The sequence below is a fragment of the Musa acuminata genome, chromosome BXJ2-7, assembly GCF_036884655.1.
Source record: "Musa acuminata AAA Group cultivar baxijiao chromosome BXJ2-7, Cavendish_Baxijiao_AAA, whole genome shotgun sequence".
Classification (NCBI taxonomy): domain Eukaryota; kingdom Viridiplantae; phylum Streptophyta; class Magnoliopsida; order Zingiberales; family Musaceae; genus Musa; species Musa acuminata.
The window spans coordinates 9165897-9184804 of record NC_088344.1 but is presented as its reverse complement, the minus strand read 5'-3'; the positions used below and the strand labels follow the sequence as shown (position 1 = coordinate 9184804).

Sequence of the window (18908 nt, the reverse complement as noted above, 5' to 3'; positions counted from 1 at the left end):
AAATTTGGGATAAAATAAATAATGAAGACCTGTGATGTTTAGCATCAAATTGTTTGGGCCCCTGCGAGGATGATTTGCCACAGCAGCGGCGACGGTGGGCCGATTGGGTCGCTTCTGTTTGGCACGATCCTTGGTCACGTTATGGGCTCACTTACAGCCTGCCACCATAGCACTTCGGGGCGTATCGGACCCGATACACATGGTGCAAACATTAACGGCCTGGTTTGACTCATCGTGTGATCTTCGTCCCTTATACTTTGAGAAGCGTGTATAGATGTGATTAACGGCTGTCGTGTTACAGAGCGGGCGAACACCGTAGTCCACGTGTAAGATCTCCATTGGGAGATACACGTGTCCTTTTGTTTTCAGATCTTTGTTGCCATTACCCAAAAGAAAAAGAGTTTCTTAGCTTATATTCTCGATCGCTTTTATGGTTTGCGAGTTATATGTAGTTTCCGCGATTAGCGAAGGACTTCGATAGCTAGAAATTAAAAGAAAATGTTGGTTGCTCTCCTCTTCTTCTCCGCTCTCCTTTGCATCGGCGCCCCGGCGAATGCCCTATACTCGCCCTCTTCCCCCGTCGTCCAACTCAATCCCTCCAACTTCAAATCCAAGGTTTCTTTCTGTGTTGATCATGTTATTGTGCTATTTTGTTGTCGGTGTTGGTTGGTTTGGATTCGTCAGTTGACGATGTCGTGGCGACTGATCGGATCAGGTCTTAAACTCGAACGGGGTCGTGCTGGTGGAGTTCTTTGCTCCCTGGTGCGGCCACTGTCAAGCTCTGACCCCAACATGGGAGAAAGCAGCCACCGTCCTTAAAGGTGTCGCCACCGTCGCCGCTCTTGATGCCGATGCTCACAAGTCCCTCGCTCAGGTAGAGATCATGGCTCTCCCAAATGCTTGTGCTCATTGAGGATATATCCATTTCGAGATTCAGATGATGCTCGCTATTCATGGTCGACTTCTTGGTTGAGCTTGGAATAATTATATTTTTCGAGTTCTTGGTATTCTTGATGGTATGTTTGCTTAGTTGAAGGTTTCCTTGTAATCATGTTTTTATTGTATAAAGCAGATTAGAAATTGATATCTGAGGGTACTTGTTAGCTGGATAAGCAGTTCCGGAATTCTTAGTGGATGAATTGACAATTTTATCTGATTATATCATGGTGAAAAGTGGTCTGGAGTCCTTCTCTTTGTGTATTATATAAAGTATATTTAGATACGAGATCTGGAAGTAAATGTCTGGATGTTGGTTTGGGTACTTGTATCGTTACCTAGCAGACATCACAGGGATCACTAAGGGAGATGAATCACAGATTCTTTAGAAATTTATTAACGACCAAAATTTTCAAAAGAATTTCTGTCGCCGTATCTGCAATGACGCCAATGGAGATGAGCTCAGAGTTTTCATCACTCAGTCCTTCCAAGGTTCAACCATCTTGGTGGTTTGTATTATAGTTTTTTTGCTCTAAAAATGTCTATGTATTCTCTCTGTATAGGTTTGTTAATTTTGGTTTAGCAGTCGGTGTTCATACTAAATTTGCAAATTGTTGGACAATGTTTTATTCACTTGCATATTCTTATATCAGTTATATAATTCAATTATTTTACAAAAGAACCATGTTTTATTTTATTTTATTTTTTTTATCTTCATTGTTAACATTCTTTCAGCTCTAATTTGGTCATCACATTTTCTTTGATAGGAATATGGAATCAAAGGATTTCCTACGATCAAGGTATTCTCACCTGGCAAACCCCCAGTAGATTATCAAGGAGCACGGGATGTAAAGCCTATTGCAGAGTTTGCTCTCCAGCAGGTTTTTTTATCAGTAGTCTTTTTTAAATTTAATATGTATACGTCTGATATGTTATAATTTTTCAAGCAAGACATTCAGATCTTTCTTTACCTTGATTTAAGATATAATGTGTATTCTTTCTTCCTTCTAGTGGTTTATCATATTGACATTAATCTAAAGGCACATATGGACATTCAAATTTGTTTATGATATGTATCTTCACATATTCTTGACTAGTTATACAACACAGCCATTTCCCATTCCTTGTTTGTTCTCTGATTGGTGTATGTATTTGATGTGAATTTATTATAATGACATGATACTTTTCTTCAATTATCTTATATTGGGTCATATCAAAAATTTCAAATAATATCTAGTTTTCCAAAAAAAAGTATAATTGTGTTTACTAGAAATGTATGATATAGTTTAAATGACAAATAATTAAGAAATTTTAAATTAAGAGTTGTATTCTAGTAATGATACTATATATTTCTTTTGCTTAAGTCATAGGAAATGAGCTGTAAGGGATTGACGGAATATTATGTTGTCCTATATATTATGGCCTAGTAGCAATAACATAAATAGTAATAAAAAGAAATCAGCAACATGCTCAGCATGGTCTACATACTTTCCCTAAGAGTTGCTATTTGGTTGCATCATTTATATTGACCAACAACATGCAGTAACATTCATTTTTTTATATATAGAAAATATTCCATTTTGCAACCATTCTGCATAATAAACCAGACTGCCCATGTGCGTGAGTCACCTGATCTTCCTGATCTATCTTATGACTGTATCTGCTTGAATTGCATTTGATAGGGTTGATTTTATATTTTAAAATTCTATTTTTAGTCAATCTCTGATGGATCAGTTCAATGCTTTATCTTCTTAAGGAGATAAGTTTGTTGTCTCTTGGCTTGAATATATAGAAAGTGACACAGTTGCCTCATGAAAACTTAGCTTACAACTGAAGCATAGTAAAATTTCTAGTTTGAAAAAATTGCTGTTCTTATACACCAGAGAATATGAATATGATGTATTTTAATTTTGAAGTTCTGTCATTAGTAGAAGTTATTTTTCACTTCTCTAACCAAAACATAGCACAGTAATATAAACTGAAAAACAAATTACTTTATTATTCTTATAAGTTATTTCAATTTATATTTTATATAATTAGTTATTAAATAATTCTATATTAGTATATTCTACCAAATGACCATTTTCTGTTAGTAAATACCTGGATATGATAGTCTACCTTCCAATGCTGTATTTCCTTCTCATTTTCCAGAACTTCTATTGTATATTGCTTCTGCAACAGTGTCTTGTGGTCATGGAAACATTTCTGAACAATGATCAATTCAGTTTCTATACTTTGTTCTCAAACATTCATGTTCATAATGGAATTATTTACAAGGATTTTGATGTATCTGAAAGATCTCTTGTTGGTTCATTTTGCTATCCTACTTGTAAGAGAATCTTCCTGTCAACTAGTTATGCTGGTTAAGGAGTGAAATTTGAACTGAAGTTGAACTAACTAGAATGAGATTTAGAGGATGCATAAGGTTTTCTGTTTCATTACATTATGGATGTACCTTGTAGTTTATAGTATATACTTCATTGCTCATGAGCAAAGGGAGAGATAGTTGCATATAATTTTTGATGTGTTGTATTTAGATTTTAAGACATCATGTGCAGAAAAGTGAAAAAAGAGAATGCATGAGCTTCTGCAGATTATGCAAAACTAGTAAATGGTTGCTTTTACAATCCTCTATCTATGATGAGAGCACTAAATACATTTTCTAAATTGGCGTTATTTCTCATGCTAGGTTAAAGCACTTCTTAAAGAACGATTGAGTGGCAAGGCATCTGGGGATTCAAGTGAAAAATCTGAACCAAGTGCTTCAGTTGTATTGACTTCTCAAAACTTTGATGAGCTTGTCATCAAAAGTAAAGACGTGTGGATTGTGGAGTTCTTTGCACCATGGTATGCTGCTGTGTGATATACTTATCTTTATCTTATTGTTGAGTTATATATCGTCTTTCTTTTCTGTTTGTCCAATTTTTGGGCTTAAATTGTTCAAAGTTCAAAGTAGTCATGTTGCTCTAACTTATTAGTTGCTATCGATCAGTAAGTTTAATGCAAGCTAGATAAACAAGCATGTTCTTTATAAATATTTCTTCGAGTTATCAGGGTTTCTTTTTGTGTTCAATAATCTTACTGAAAAATACATGTCAATTCAAAAAAATTAACTATTATCACAAAAGAAAACTTATTTAAGCAATTTTTTTTTGTAAACCACAAGATAGCCAATACTTTGGCTTGAATGCAACATCTGAGAAGGCTTTTTAAATATCATTTAAGCAAGGTTGCAAATATAACTGTGTGAAAATAATCCTTTCTACAATTTTGATTGTTATTAATTTATTTAGTAGAGGCACTTTTCAACATTTTGTCCCCTATTGCAAGAGTTCCTACTATCTGTCAAATATGGCAATGCTCTTCATTGCTACTGACTTTCTAAAATGTATGTAGTTTATCAAGAAGCACTTTTGTAGTACGTCTACATGGTTTAATAAAACTACAACATCTCGAACTATTAAGGTAAATGTTGCATTGACATTGCCACTGCATAGAGAAAGATGTTTAAAGAATTAGTATTTTGGATGTTTGTTGAGGATCATACAAACAATTTGGTATTGTTGACATAAAATTTCAGAGGTCTGAGAGGAAGGGTGTCACTCCAAGAGCCTATGCCAATGTTGAACAATTTGAAAATTTTGCACTATTTAGAATCTGTGTCCTCAAATCATCGTATATAGCAGCCCTATGACCCATTTCATGTGACATATAAAATTAGACAATTCTTGCTCTTTTTCCTAAATATTTGAAAATTGGGTTAAATTTGATAGAAAAACTGAGCAAAGCTGCAAGATCATAACTTCTGCTTCCCTCAGTAAAATAATCATCATGATACAAATTTAGGTGCTTTAGTGTATCTTGCATTTGTAAAGGCCCCTTTCTGAGAACTAACTCATTGACATGGCAAGACAGCTATAGTTAACTATTTTGTGAGACATCATGACACTAAGATTTGACAACTTAGTGAGGAATAAACTTGGATAAGGCTAAGGAATAACTTAGTATGTGATGAATCTGAAGTAAGCTGGTGTTTTACTAAAATTTTCCTATTAATTAATCTAGTTTTACGCGAAAACTTCTGAACCTACAAATTTGATTTTCCCAATGATCCTATCAAAATCAAATTGATTATGAATCAAGCTTTCCAATTTGAGTTAAAGTTTATGTCCACTGAATTTGGATGAATTAGAATTACACTTGGAAGCCTCATGTTCTTGAAGTATTGATGGGTAACATAGTGAAACAGCTATGGGGCAAATTGTTTTAGCTCCAGAGGAGCTGAGTTGCGTATGATCTTTTGTGAATCACTTAAGCAGAAGGTCTATAAACTAATTTAAATTCCATCGATATTCTATTTAGGTTATTAGTACCACATTCTCATTTTTGATAATTTTATAAAGCTATGAATTTTTTAAAAATTTTAAGTAGCAAACTTATTTGCTTTCTTTATTTTAGGTGTGGACACTGCAAAAAACTAGCACCAGAGTGGAAGAAAGCTGCAAATAACCTGAAGGGGAAGGTTAAGTTGGGCCATGTTGATTGTGATGCTGAAAAGGTATGTAAATTTTTCAGCAAACCTCCTTCTATTTCAATTAATTCCATTTAGGTTATTTTAAGTTTCTACAGTTAGCAATTATGAATTTTGAGTTTCAAGGATTTTCAATGAATTTTTTCATACTACACCATCCTAACATGGTACGGGCATGAGGGTCCACACACGCTAAGGGTATTCCAGCATAACTCATGCATATTTTGGCATAAACAATCGACACAGACCACATGTTTTATCGTGCAGGTTATGACATATCATATTTGCAAATTGTTGGCAAAGGGGTGTTTTGCTGAAAATTAAAACTTTGATACTAATCATTGTAGTTTTTATAAATGCAATTATGACAACCAAAGGTTTCAAATCTTGACCGGACCGGTTGGTTTAGACCAGCATATACCAGTTTTATCAAATACTGGTATTGAAATATATAGCTTAATGCCAGTAAAATACAATTTATTCTTAATTTTTAATTATTTTATTCAATGATAACGGATGGTATAGGTTGGTATATTACCGAGTATCTTATGCTGTGTCAACCTAGTAGGTTATCAAAACCGGTATTGTACTGAGGTTTAAATCCTTGATGACAACATCAAAGTCCAGTACATCATCTAGAACATGAACCTGAAGCTACCTATCTTGTCAACTGTAGTGGTCATATTTGCCCTTTGGAATGACTCTGGCTGTTATATCAGTAGTATCATGCTACTTAAGAACAAGGATTCCAAGTTTTTGCAAAATTTATAGGGGCTATCATTGATCTAATACGTAGTTTGAGATGGTACTTAATCTTCTCGATTCTTCAAGGAATTGTCTTTTCATGTCAACTTTTAAACTTGGACTTCCTTGCAAGCAATGATTTTACTATGAGCATAATTATTGTGGCCAGTAGTTCTAAGATTTGTGTCAATCATCTTCCATTTGTGGCTATCTAAGTCGCCCATAGTTCATTTAAGCATAATCATTGATGCAAGTACTTTATGATTTGTGTCATTAGTATGTCATTTATGGCTATTATGTATACATTGATGCTGGGGATTCTCATGGAGCTGCTATTATGTATACATTTAAATGTTAAAGGCACATGGCTTTATTTGATTATGCAAAAAATGCATATTTTTGCTTTAAAATTTGATGAAAGAAATATGAATTTTACTCACAGTGTGTATACTTGAGGAAAAGGTAATCACACATGAAACTTCTGGTTTATGCTAACGTGCAATTCTAGCAGTCCTTGATGAGCAGGTTCAATGTACAAGGCTTTCCAACCATTTTGGTATTTGGTCTTGATAAGAGCAGCCCCTATCCTTATGAGGGTGCTAGAACTGCTTTAGCCATTGAGGCATATGGATTGGAACAGCTGGAAGCCAATATTGCTCCTACTGAAGTGTCTGAGTTGACAGGCCCGGTAAGCATTTTTTATCTTTGTGTCTCATTTTACCCAGAGCCAAATGATCTAGGAATGAAAATAAATTTTATTTTGTAGGATGTGATGGAAGATAAGTGTGCTTCAGCGGCTATATGTTTTGTAGCTTTCCTCCCTGACATCTTGGATTCGAAGGCAGAGGGAAGAAATAAATACCTCGAACATCTCTTATCAATTGCTGAGAAATTCAAAAGGAGTCCTTACAGGCAAGCATTGATTTTGAAATCCTATGGAAGATGGTTGAACTTTTAAAATATGAATCCTAGTAGTAAATTAACTTGCTTAACCTATCTGTAACCTTGTTAGACTTCTTAGATTCCAAATTGGCTTAAAAATTACTTTGAAGACTCTCTAAAATAACTTAAGTAACCACAAACATTTATCTGAATATTATAGAAAAATAAATAATCAAAAGTCAGTGTCATTGTGTGTGGGTGAGAAGGTTTGGTCAACTTTTTGTTCTCTCTAATTGACTATTAGTTTGGAAGGATCTTTTCCTTCTATTAATATCAGAGAGAGACTAAACTTGTTATTTGTGTGGTGTTTGTAACTAATAGATTACCAGAGTATTAACTGCAAGCTTAAACATGCATGATATATATAAATCTGTAGTATTATTTGTTTAAAACAGGCTATGAACTGTATTTTTATGTCAATGTAACTGTTGTATTTTTTTTCTTGCAGCTTTGTTTGGTCAGCTGCTGGCAAGCAGGCGAATCTTGAGAACCATGTTGGCGTTGGTGGTTATGGTTACCCAGCTTTGGTAGCTTTGAATGTAAAGAAGGGTATTTATGCTCCACTCAAAAGTGCCTTTGAAAATGATCAGATCATGTAAGTTCAAGTTGGAGATAGTTTTTCCTGTTTTTTCTCTGATTCTTTGACGCTTGGAACTTCCATAGTAGCACAGTACCTTTTTAAAGACTACTAATCAAAATTACATTTGCAGCGAGTTCATCAAAGAAGCAGGTCGTGGTGGAAAGGGGAACCTGCCACTTCAAAACACCCCGACTATTGTTAAAATTGAACCATGGGATGGTAACGATGGTGAGATCATTGAGGAGGATGAATTTTCTCTTGATGAGCTCATGGGTGAAGATAAATCAGCTAAAGATGAGCTATAACAGCAAAAAGTAGATGAGAAGGATTTTGATGGAATGTGCTCTAGTTTAGTTTCCGAACTCTGATGTTGACATTGATAGTCTCTGAGTCAATATTCAAGCTCGTATCACTTGAAGACTTTACATGTGGCTCAATTTTTTTGAGAAGTATGATCAATATGATGAACTTGAACTGTGTATTTGATCGCTCACGTAGTAGAAGAGATGTTCTACGGCTGAATAATTGATCCATTAGACATGCATACACTTTGGCAAGCAGGATTGGAAAATTTAATCTAATATGGTTACCAGATGGTCCTTCGACCATATTGTGGCCCTTAATTGATACGACAGCTCGGGGCCAATTCCTCCTGTGTTCTCGTACCAATTCGATCAGCAGCCTATCTCTACTTGCCAAAGGCTTGTATTGATGGAGATAACATTGAACAGAAAAAAGGAAAATGTGCTAGGCAATTAGATGAAGTCGGTCCTTCATTGGCCTTATTAGTCATAAGCTCACGACGGAGAGATTGGACCCTTTGCTCAAAGATGCTGTTTCAAGTTTATTCGTTGAAAACCTTTCCGGTAACAAAAGGTATTGTAGTTCCAATAAAAAAATGTGTGATGTCTCATTTTTTTTTTCTTTCATATATTGTTAGATCTTATGAGAAAGAAAAGGACGGTATGTCATCTCTTACTCAAACTCCTCTCGTATAGTTTATTTTATAATATCTTAAAATCTATAATAAAAATTGATAATTAAGGTTAATGGGAATTCCAACTAGTTGCAATATTTTTTAACAAAATTGCCGTGTCTTAATCAGTAATAAAAAAAACTAAAAACATTTTTATTAATTCAATCTATTACTCAATCGGTTTGGCGAAGAACCGATTCCCAATTGACTTTTTTTAGAAAATCCTATTATCTTATTTTGACAACAAGGACACTTTAATCGTCTTATACAGGGAAGGAAATGACAAAAAAAGGTAGAGCAATTCGGAGATGATATTTACTGCGAGTCTTAAGACAAGATTGCTGACTCGAAGAAGAAAAATCGGAGACGAAGTGGTGTGGAGAACCAACAGGACCGGTTCGTCTATTAGCCGGTTCGAGACTCGCGGCTCTGGTTTTCTGAACGTCGGCAACAGGAAGGCAGCATCGCGTCCTTTTTGAAGACGACGGGACCGCTGCCGGCACGGGTGTTTACTTTCTCTCGTCGCCTGCCAAGCAAAGCAAAGGGCCGACGCAGCACAAACGCACGGCGAAATCTCGATTTCTTCGAACACGAAGACGCTCGTTGCTTTTTGTCTCTTGGCGTTGTTCACTTTTTTCGTTTCTATAGTGTTGAGAGATGGCGGCTGAATCACCCACCGCTGAACGAAAAGGTACGAGGACACGAGAGGTGATATTGGAGAAAACCTAAGTTCCTCCCTCTCTGATCGATCCCTCTGCTTCGTCTCGGATTTCTCATATTTAGAATTAGGGTTTCTCTGACCCCGTCTTCTAATTGTCTTTGCACTTGCGATCGTAGTGGTCGTTCACCTGAGGGCTACCGGTGATGCTCCTATTCTCAAGCAAGCAAAGTTCAAGGTACCCGTTTCCTTTTTCCCCCGTCTTTCTCTTCCTCTCTGAGCTCTTTTCTTTTGAGAGGGCATGTGAAATTATGCATTCATATCAAGATTTTGTTATTTGAAATCCGTATCTTACGTTTTTTTTGTGGAGTGTGATCATTGCAGTTTTTATATTGTTTATGGCTTCTTACATGTAATGTGATCATACAACTTGAAGATGAACATAACAAGTCATCCCTTTTCGTGGAGTCCGATCCTCTATTTGTTCCGTGAAAAGAATATCCAAGGCCTAGTCTTTTTCTGCAGTATTTGTTATCATTACTGCTTCTAGTGACGTAATGCCCCAACTATTTCTCCCAGAAATTAGGCCTCCTATATTTTATCTCATCACAAATTTTTAACCCTATATTTAGTTGTCATAGTGTATTCTACGGATCCCCTATCATATCATAGTTCTAAATCAGGATTTCCATTTCATTATCAGTATTCATATTGGTATTCAGTCAGATTTCTATAGTATTCTTGCATTGTTGATATGCTTTGCAGTATTACAAATGGAGATAAAAAACAAAGAGAGGAAAAAGGTACCCAATGAATCTTCTCTTCCTTTTGTCTTCGTTTCCTCTCACCAAACTGGAGGTTACTTATCACTAGTTCTTCTCCTCTTCTTGTTTTCTCCCACATAGTGCCTTAGCCGTAGATTGAGAAATGCTTAACGCCTCTTTACTCAGGTGAAACAAAGTCACTAGAGAATTTACATCAGCTGGTCTTTGAATATCAGACTGCAGAAAACGTATCACATCAATACATAATCTGAACCAGTTAAAACATATGAGTTTCCAGTGAAAATTTCCTGAAAACTAAATGCTTCTATTGGTAAGACACAAGTCCGATGTTGGACAGGTATAAATAGCTTGGTAGGTGCAGTGTTTCACATAGTGACATTACTTGGTTTCAATTTGGGCTTGAAATTTGTTGTCATTTAATGAATCTTTGCGATATTATTAAAATGGAAAATGCAGCATCTATGACCTGGCTGCGCTAGTGGAGATTTTATGCATCAACATTCAATTGCTAGTGATGAATATCGATTTTAATATGGTATGAAAAACATGTTACCTAAATAATGAGATAAGTTATCATTTTAAAATTTTTTTAAAGCAACTGCCAGAATGATGTGAATCGTTTGGATTATGATCAAGACAATGACCTATTTGCTTCCTTGCTACATCACAGAGCTGGGAGTTTTATCCAAAAACATATTCCAGGTACTTGTCATTGTCCTTTATGAGTTTTTGAATATAAGAAAACTATGTAAAACTTCCATTGGTTTAGACAAAAATGGAGGAAATTCTGGTGTGAGAAATGTGAACTGAATTAATGCAAGTTTTAACTAAAAGCTAAACACTGTTTGTTCTAGATTTCTACTTTATTGATTTTGGTGATAAAACATATAAATGTTGATCATTTAACGTAGTATTAGGCAAAAAAAAACCCTTATTGCATCATATTGTGTTCTTACAAAGAGGCTCTGTAGAGAGGTAAATCACATTCATACTTTCCCTTTTAATTTAGTCAACATTCTTGAATGAGATCAAGTTGAGAGATATGTGTGCTTTTCTTTTTCTGGTTGCAAATGGAATAAAGTTTATCATTATTCTCATCTTTAAAGCCCTTAAATTATTAATTTTCTGATATGAAAGTTTCTCTTATTCCTTGCAAAAGCTACTATTCAGACATTTGAAATCAGTTGAAACTAAGTTATTTCCTAACTTTAGCATGATAGGAATGCACATTTAGTATTTTGAAGAGTTTCAATATGAGGAGATGTTTTGACTCCTAGTAAGGGATTTTGGAGGAAACCTTGGGAAAATACATTATTGTTATTATAGTGAGAAAAAGAAAAGATAATCTTATGCAAAGAAAAAGGTATGACATATCAGAAAAATAAGGCTTAGGATTATATTTACCCCCATTCTGGGCAATAAAGGTTGTCCAAGCACATTCTCTACATCTACCCTGATTTAAATTCATTTTTTTAATTTTCTAGATGAAATTTGATTGATGATATTAAGAAATCCTATGAAGGTATTGGCACAGTTTAATTAGGCAGAAACTTGTTGATGCAAATTAAGTTATTCTGTTGCCAGATTTCTGGAAGTGACAAATTCTCAAAGGTTATTGAATTTCTTCGTCGGCAACTTCATCGGGATACTTTGGTATCATGTCTATATCCTTTCAAGTACTAGGCAGCTCACCCTTTTGTCTGTATCTGCTGTTACTAAGGATTGTGTTTTTTTTCTGGAACAGTTTGTTTATATCAACAGCGCCTTCTCTCCAAACCCTGATGAATTGGTGATTGATCTCTACAATGTAAGTTTTTTGCCTTCTAATCTTGTTGATTCACCTCTGTTTATATTAAATTATTTCAGAATTTTGTGCAAACAAAACTTGCAATGCCACTAATTTAACTTCTGATTGAATTTCTATGTGCTTATGTTATATTGTGTCTTATGTCTGTGCCATAGCTATTGTAAGTTGTATCACCTCTGCTAATGTTGACTCAATGAAGTGAACTTTTATCACGAGGTACAAATTGATGGTTCAAATACTGGTTTAATACATTAAATTTTAAATATGGATACATCTAATGATATACCAATATAACAGTGTAATGATAGTTATGATCTAATATGCTCTTATATCATGTACATAATGATGAAGAGCCTAATATGGAAAGGTGCTTTAATACCAACCTGTGGCAGGACAAATATGGAAACAGTGTTAACGGAGATGCTCCTACTAGAATTACAGATTGTGAAAGCATCAAGACTGGGATTAGGAGGGTGTTGGATTATATTTTAAGGCAATGTATCAAGCATGCTTCTGAACAGGAGCTATCACAACAATTATGTTGCTTGGGATGTTTTAGAATGAAAACCTAAGCAAACGTAGGGCTGTTAGTAGTGAATTTTAGGGCTTAAACTAGTCTGAACAACTATGAAGGAAGCTGCCGAAATGTTCTTGATGAGTACTCTATACTCTATAGTACTGCAACACCAGTGTAGACACTAGATGGTATTGTGGCATTCCATAGTAGTGTGGCACTGATGCTTTAGCAAATTGTTTAGGGTTCTAGAGTACAAGAAAAATAAAAAGAGAGAGAAGAGGACCTGGGAGAGCAAATGTTACCTTCTTTCTTTAAATTGATCATAATTTTTCCAAAACGGCTAAACCTCTGAGTGAAATCCTATTTAAAAATGTGCTAAACCTTTCAAAGATTGGTTCTTAGTGGCTTAAGGACACTTCCAATTCGGCCTATACATAAAATAGGTTTGAAAATAAGAATCTAACTCAAACAGTATGAGACTAAATATTCTTAATTTAGAAACTCAGGTTAAGGAAGAAAATTCAAAAAAAAGAAAGAAAAATACTTAAGAATGAGAAGATTCACACTTGACTCTACTTAAATCTATGAGGCTTGACTCATCTTTGATCACATAATGAAAAGCAAAAATAATTGAAATGAAAACGTCGTATGTTATGAAGATAACGTCCCAACTATATGGGTTCAATTACATGGTTTTACGATTGATATACGTCAGGCAATATTCCTAATTAAATCAAACACATTTGAATATCTTTTTATTGTTTCTAAGAAAGTTTTCTCTATCCCCTCTTATCTCACAAAATTTTGATCCACGCATCTTATCTAATCACATCATCTAATAGGTCTACTTTGAAGTCCATATTCTCTTAGATATATTTTCCTTGTATTATCATTTATCAAGGGCCACACTTAATTATTGATGAATGAAAATATTTCTAATTTTTGTCATGTTTAGTGATCATTTATATTCACCACAACATTCTCATCTCTATACTAACTTTTGTAAATTCTAACAATAATAATAAAGCCGTAAGTTCTAACTATTTAGGGTCGACTATATGGATCTTTTGTTGCTATTGAGATATGTAAAAAGTCATATGTCTAGTTAAGTTTAGCATATTTAAATCTTTATTTATGGTTTCTATTAAGATATTTAGGTGTTTTTGAGAATACATTTCAAATGTGATTGATGTTTGGTTAATTATTTTCAAATCGTACTTAGCCTGGATGATACATTGGAAATGCTCAAATGTTGATGCTATCTCACGGTAGCACTAGCATTTTAGTATTTGCGGGATGCTAATATAATTTTCTAAATTTTTAAAGTTCCCTATGACATTAACTAACATTATAAGTCAAAGATGATGTGGTAATAAACCAAGATGATTTATAATTTTTATAAGGTGAAATTTTATTTTACTTTCAAAGATTATTTTATATGTATTTATATGATTATATTTTTATTTCTTATATATTTAGGCCATATGAAATTTTTTATAAGATTACATTTATTTATTTATATATTTTATTTACTTATTAATTTAAATAAAAAAAATATATTTATTTTTAAATAAATATTAAAAATATTAGAAGGGTGAATTTGTCATAAAATATTTAATGGACTTTTGAAATACAATTTTATCAAACAACACTTGGGTCAATGCACATTTAAAAAAATAATTTTAATCTATTCTTTACCAAACACTTTGAGCATTATAAAACTGTTCATTCACTCAAACCCCTTTCTTTAACAACACATTAAAAATGCAAATGCATTCCTAAATGCAGCCTTTTTAGTCCCCTCTGCCTCTTGTACTAACATTATATAGTTTCTATTTAGTCCCAACTTTTTGTATATTCTAACTATTCAACATTATAATCTTATAGTTTTTCTTTTAATCTAAGGGCATATAGTGATCACACAATGCTTTCAACATTTCTCTCCCCACTTTAACCACCTTGTACTCTATCAATAATATTTTAATTATTTTATTCTCTTATGTATGGATCCATAATACCTAAAATTAGTATTTACGTTAATTTCTTTTCCATCCGTCTTAGTTACAATTTTAGTTCTTTTGGTAATGTTGCTTAAATTACATTTTATGTATTCAGTCTTAATATTAAATTTAACTACTAAATTTGTAATGTTTGTTCCTTAACTTGAGCTTAGAATTTATCCTAAGTAAACTACTGTTAATAAAAATAATATAGTCAGCAAATAAAATATAACTTGGAGATCTATGTTGAAGATAGTTTGAATAAAATATAACTTGGAGCTTAGAATTCAGACTTATTATGTTTTTGATGCCTACAATTGTTTTGCATGTTTATGTATAATTGCATAGTTTATAATGGTAGCATGCATTGTATATTCTTTGGGATTGCAGAACTTTGGATTTGATGGTAAGCTGGTCGTTAACTATGCTTCTTCCATGGCATGGGGCTGAGAAAGAGATGCTGCTATTTCATAAGATCTTTAGGATCGAATGTATGAAAAGTCAATATTTTATTGTCAAATGTAGGTTGTTTTTTGGTCTCAACTTTTGTTATTTGTGGACAGAAAAAATGGATATTCGGGTCTCAAGCTTCTGAATGTCTTTGTAAATTAGTTATATTAACAATTACAAGCTTGGGATGGTCTTCATTATTGTTAAAAAGCCATCACTGGCAACAATTTGCTGTATCGTGTAGTCTTAAATGTTATTGATATTAATTAGCTGCACTGCGAAACATTCAGGTATTTGAAGGGCTTTTTGTGAAAAACATTTGATTCTATCGAAAATGCTTGATGAGGAAACTCTGTAAGACTTGTTCGTAATTTTAGAGGGATATAATACAATTGTGTGTATATATAATGCCATGGTAAATTTTAGAGAAATAAAAACGTTATTTCCACTCTTTTAAAGGTTATATAGATATATAAAAGCTGCCAATAATTAATGATTCAATTTTGTGATGAGGAATTTTTTGGAACTAACACAATGGAATTCCATGAAGCGTCTCATACAAGGGCGGCTCTGGTAAAGGTGAGTCGTCTCAATTCAAATTGGCGGCAATGTTATAACCGTACAACCTAATGCTTTTGGAGAATTTTTATCTTTTTCTCATATTTTATTTTTTTATTAAAATCTTGGGTTATTCCTAAAGTATTAGTTTGTTGATAATGTATCCGACTTATTTATCAAAGTCGAGGGCTTTAATTTTGTATGACACATCATACTTAGTTCAAATCCTGCAAGCCCACCACTTGCCATGAATAAATGTTGCCATGAACTAATCAACCGACACATTACTAAGATTACCATGACATGATGAGGAACTGACACATTACTACGATTACCACCACATGAGGAACCGACACATTACTATGATTACCACGACATGATGAGGAGGAGGATAAAATAAAAGCTTCCTTTGTGTTATTTATGAAAAAAAAAAATAATTATAAGTTTTATTTTTGTCAAGAAAAATAATTGTAAGCTTTATTCTTATTATTATTTATGACTAGAAAGACAATCACAAGTTTCGTTTTTACCTTTTATAATCAAGTTTAAAAGCTTTCCTTTAACACAAAGATAGGGAACTCGAAATTTTTCGCACCTATACTCGTACACCTCGGGTTACTAGCTTGGGCATCAAAGGGATTGAGTCGAGAAACCTCTCTCAACCTCAGTCTTCATGTAGGTCACATCTTAGGAGCTCGTCAATCCTACCTTAGAGACACCTCGAACAACCCTACTTATATGGGTCTAGACCACGTCGGGCTAACCAAAATATCAATAATATTTTTTTTAATATTTTGATGCTAAAATGAGAGCCTGATGTTGTAGCAACGTTCGCCTACCATCCCTCTTAATGAATGCCCAAGCAAGGAGGCCTTGCCCTCGACCCACAACACTTTCACTTAGGAGGAGCATCAGCATCCCTTTCCACATGTGGATGCATTCACCTTGGCGTAAACGTTGACGCGATACTAGGGTCTATTCATCGACCCAAAGGTGAACCCGAGTCATCTACTCATCCCCGCTAAAGTGTTTTTAAATCTCACCCAGTAAGTATAGATGCTAATGAGTATGATTTAAGCTATTGCTCCACTCTTACCCCAGCTAATCTAATAAGCAACACCACCACCTTAAACACGGTCAGCAACTCAACCACCACTAGCACCGATGATCGTCGAGATTCTCCCACCTGATATAATACCAACATTTCAAGAGCGCTTAAGGCCCATCGAAATATCGATCGAGGAAGCACCTCATTCCCCAACCGTGGAGTTCAGTAGACCATCACACCACCACTCTATTCCACCTTAATCTTAAACCTAGTTGGTAGATTCTATAGATGATTCCTTAAGGATCCAATTATGATAAATGAACCAGCACTTGGAAGAGATGTGATGAGAATTCCAATGATCCAAAGGAGAAGGGTCGGTCAACCCCACCTCGAGTCAATCGTCGTTCACCAAGGACATCTAGGAGGAGTCGATCCTAGCCAGCTTACTCATTGGAGCACATAATTACTTTCCACGCCCAAATGTTGTTAGATAGTATCTCAAATACCATGATATATCATGCCTTCCTAACTATATTAAGAGACTTAATATAAGAATGATACACCTATCTAAAGCCGTTCTATATCAGTTCTTTTATTTAGCTCACTCGAGAGTTTGAGCTTCACTTTCTTAGAAATATACGTCCAAAGTCATCTACGACAATGCTTCTCGAACTTAAGCAAGGGGAGGAAGCACTCTAAGACTTTGTCGCTCAGTTCACCAATGAGATCTGAAGCGTGCAAGATGTTCATCTATCACTTGTTACACAAACCTTCATGATGAGACTCAAGCCCTTTTGTCTTTTCTGATTATTGGTAGAGAGGTCATCGGTGACGGTACTTGAGGTGCTCTAGCAGACCAATCCCTACAACACTGTCGAGACAATGGTCTCTGGTAAACATAAAGAGACATGTAAAAGGTTAAGATAGAATCAGCTATAATTTGCATTGACCCCAAGGTCACCACAATGAAGAAGTGATCGACCCGAGTTGCCTCACCCAAGGCTCGAGTCAACCCCCTTGAATATGACCAAAAGTAAAGCATTTTTTTACAGATAAAAGAGAAAAGACTCTCAATCGATGAAGACTCTATTGACAAAGAGAGATAAATCCAAGTATTATTATTTCTATTGATATTATGATCACGACACAAAAGATTATCATGAATTGAAGAACTCATTCATTAAGGATACCTCAAATAGTTTATACAAAGGCATTGAGAACCTTCACCTCGACCTTAGGGGCCAATGGAGAGACTAATTGATGTCACCATTAGAGAAAATAACTCCTCGGGTCATAAAGCTTACGCATGAGCTACAATTAAGAAATGCTTACGAATGAGGGATAACCTAGAAATTACCTTCAAAGAGGAAAAAACAAATTACCTTGACCCTATAGGGAAATCTAGGGCTGATATCATATACGTAGCAAAAGAACAAAAAACAAAAATCTCCAAATTTCTCATAAATTGTGTTCGTCGTCGTGCGACGATTAGTACGCAAAATCCACAAAATAAAAAATTATGTATATGAAAGATAGTGTTTTACCTAGAAAAATCATATATCCCTGAATCCCTGTAGATTTATAGAAAAAGATGAAGGAGGTCAAACGTCCTCCTCTCTAGTGGTGATCAACACAATTGGGTTGCGCTAACGCTCCTCAACTTAGCCTATGGACCTTTAGTTCCCTCCTATTTATAGAGGCCCCCTCTCAACTTAACCCTAATGGATCCTGCCCTATTGAATATTAGATCTCCATCTAACTACCCATGCCTCTTTGATTAGTGGATCTCTATCCAATAATCTCTTATTGGCTCTTATTAGATCTCATCCATAGGATCTAATAATTCAGGTGCTTATTGAATATCCAATAAGATAAAGACTCCAACGGATATCTCATATCCGAACATCTACTTGTTGCAATGCCTATCATATGTGTGACCCTCTAGGCCCAATATCGAACTGACTGTGAGTCATACTTATTAGAACTCCTTCTAGCTCAATGAATTATTATCTTCATAATAATTCACTCGACTCATCGACTACGGACGTACTAGACCACTACGCCATAGTCTCTAGACGATATAGGGGAATCTAATCCATTGGACTTGTCTGTCCTTAGTTACTGTGTATCTATAGTCTCTTATCCATCTAATACTCTAGAGATTGTATACCGGGCATGGTACTATCAGGCTCATATAGTTTCTTCTTGAGTCTCGCTCTAATCGGATTCTCTTGGAGAACTCTTTCACTCTTAATCTGAATGACCCCAACTAGAGATTTATCTGAGTAAAAACACATAAGATATTCCTCTCATGATACCGAGGACGAATGATCCTCTATCGACACTTAATAGCCCTTGTAAGGTTGGCTACCACTC

General features: G+C 34.7%; 2 protein-coding genes across 5 annotated transcripts; both read left to right on the top strand.

Moving 5' to 3' along the window:
* Positions 1-423: 423 nt before the first annotated feature.
* Positions 424-8214, top strand: LOC135617083 (protein disulfide isomerase-like 2-3). 2 transcript variants are annotated; one of them, XM_065116994.1, is made up of 9 exons: positions 424-615; positions 716-874; positions 1704-1817; positions 3626-3783; positions 5395-5494; positions 6720-6899; positions 6978-7123; positions 7602-7748; positions 7864-8214. In XM_065116994.1, exons 1-9 carry the CDS (start codon positions 499-501, stop codon positions 8036-8038), a joined length of 1296 nt encoding a protein of 431 aa, XP_064973066.1. In that variant the 5' UTR covers positions 424-498; the 3' UTR covers positions 8039-8214. The 2 variants fall into 2 exon arrangements, with proteins under 2 accessions (XP_064973066.1, XP_064973067.1); XM_065116995.1 differs by having other exon boundaries at positions 425-615; positions 6723-6899.
* Positions 8215-9058: 844 nt separating this feature from the next.
* Positions 9059-15219, top strand: LOC103991468 (ubiquitin-like protein ATG12). Of its 3 annotated transcripts, XM_065116992.1 has the most exons (6): positions 9063-9400; positions 9547-9605; positions 10758-10854; positions 11737-11805; positions 11897-11959; positions 14867-15219. In XM_065116992.1, the coding sequence occupies exons 3-6, from the start codon at positions 10780-10782 to the stop codon at positions 14924-14926; spliced, it is 267 nt and encodes an 88-aa protein (XP_064973064.1). In that variant the 5' UTR covers positions 9063-9400; positions 9547-9605; positions 10758-10779; the 3' UTR covers positions 14927-15219. The 3 variants fall into 3 exon arrangements, with proteins under 3 accessions (XP_064973065.1, XP_064973064.1, XP_009409219.1); XM_065116993.1 differs by lacking the exon at positions 14867-15219 and having other exon boundaries at positions 9059-9400; positions 10823-10854; XM_009410944.3 differs by lacking the exon at positions 10758-10854 and having other exon boundaries at positions 9080-9400.
* Positions 15220-18908: the final 3689 nt, after the last annotated feature.

Excerpts from the sequence above, each read along its gene's own strand:
- LOC103991468 (XM_009410944.3), top strand. The coding sequence starts at position 9,367 with ATGGCGGCTGAATCACCCACCGCTGAACGAAAAG. Across the intron at positions 9,401-9,546 it reads ACCCACCGCTGAACGAAAAG|TGGTCGTTCACCTGAGGGCT; the intron begins GTACGAGGACAC and ends TTGCGATCGTAG. Across the intron at positions 11,806-11,896 it reads AACTTCATCGGGATACTTTG|TTTGTTTATATCAACAGCGC; the intron begins GTATCATGTCTA and ends TTTCTGGAACAG.
- LOC135617083 (XM_065116994.1), top strand. The coding sequence starts at position 499 with ATGTTGGTTGCTCTCCTCTTCTTCTCCGCTCTCCTTTGCATCGGCGCC. Across the intron at positions 7,124-7,601 it reads TTCAAAAGGAGTCCTTACAG|CTTTGTTTGGTCAGCTGCTG; the intron begins GCAAGCATTGAT and ends TTTTTCTTGCAG. Across the intron at positions 7,749-7,863 it reads TTTGAAAATGATCAGATCAT|CGAGTTCATCAAAGAAGCAG; the intron begins GTAAGTTCAAGT and ends TTACATTTGCAG.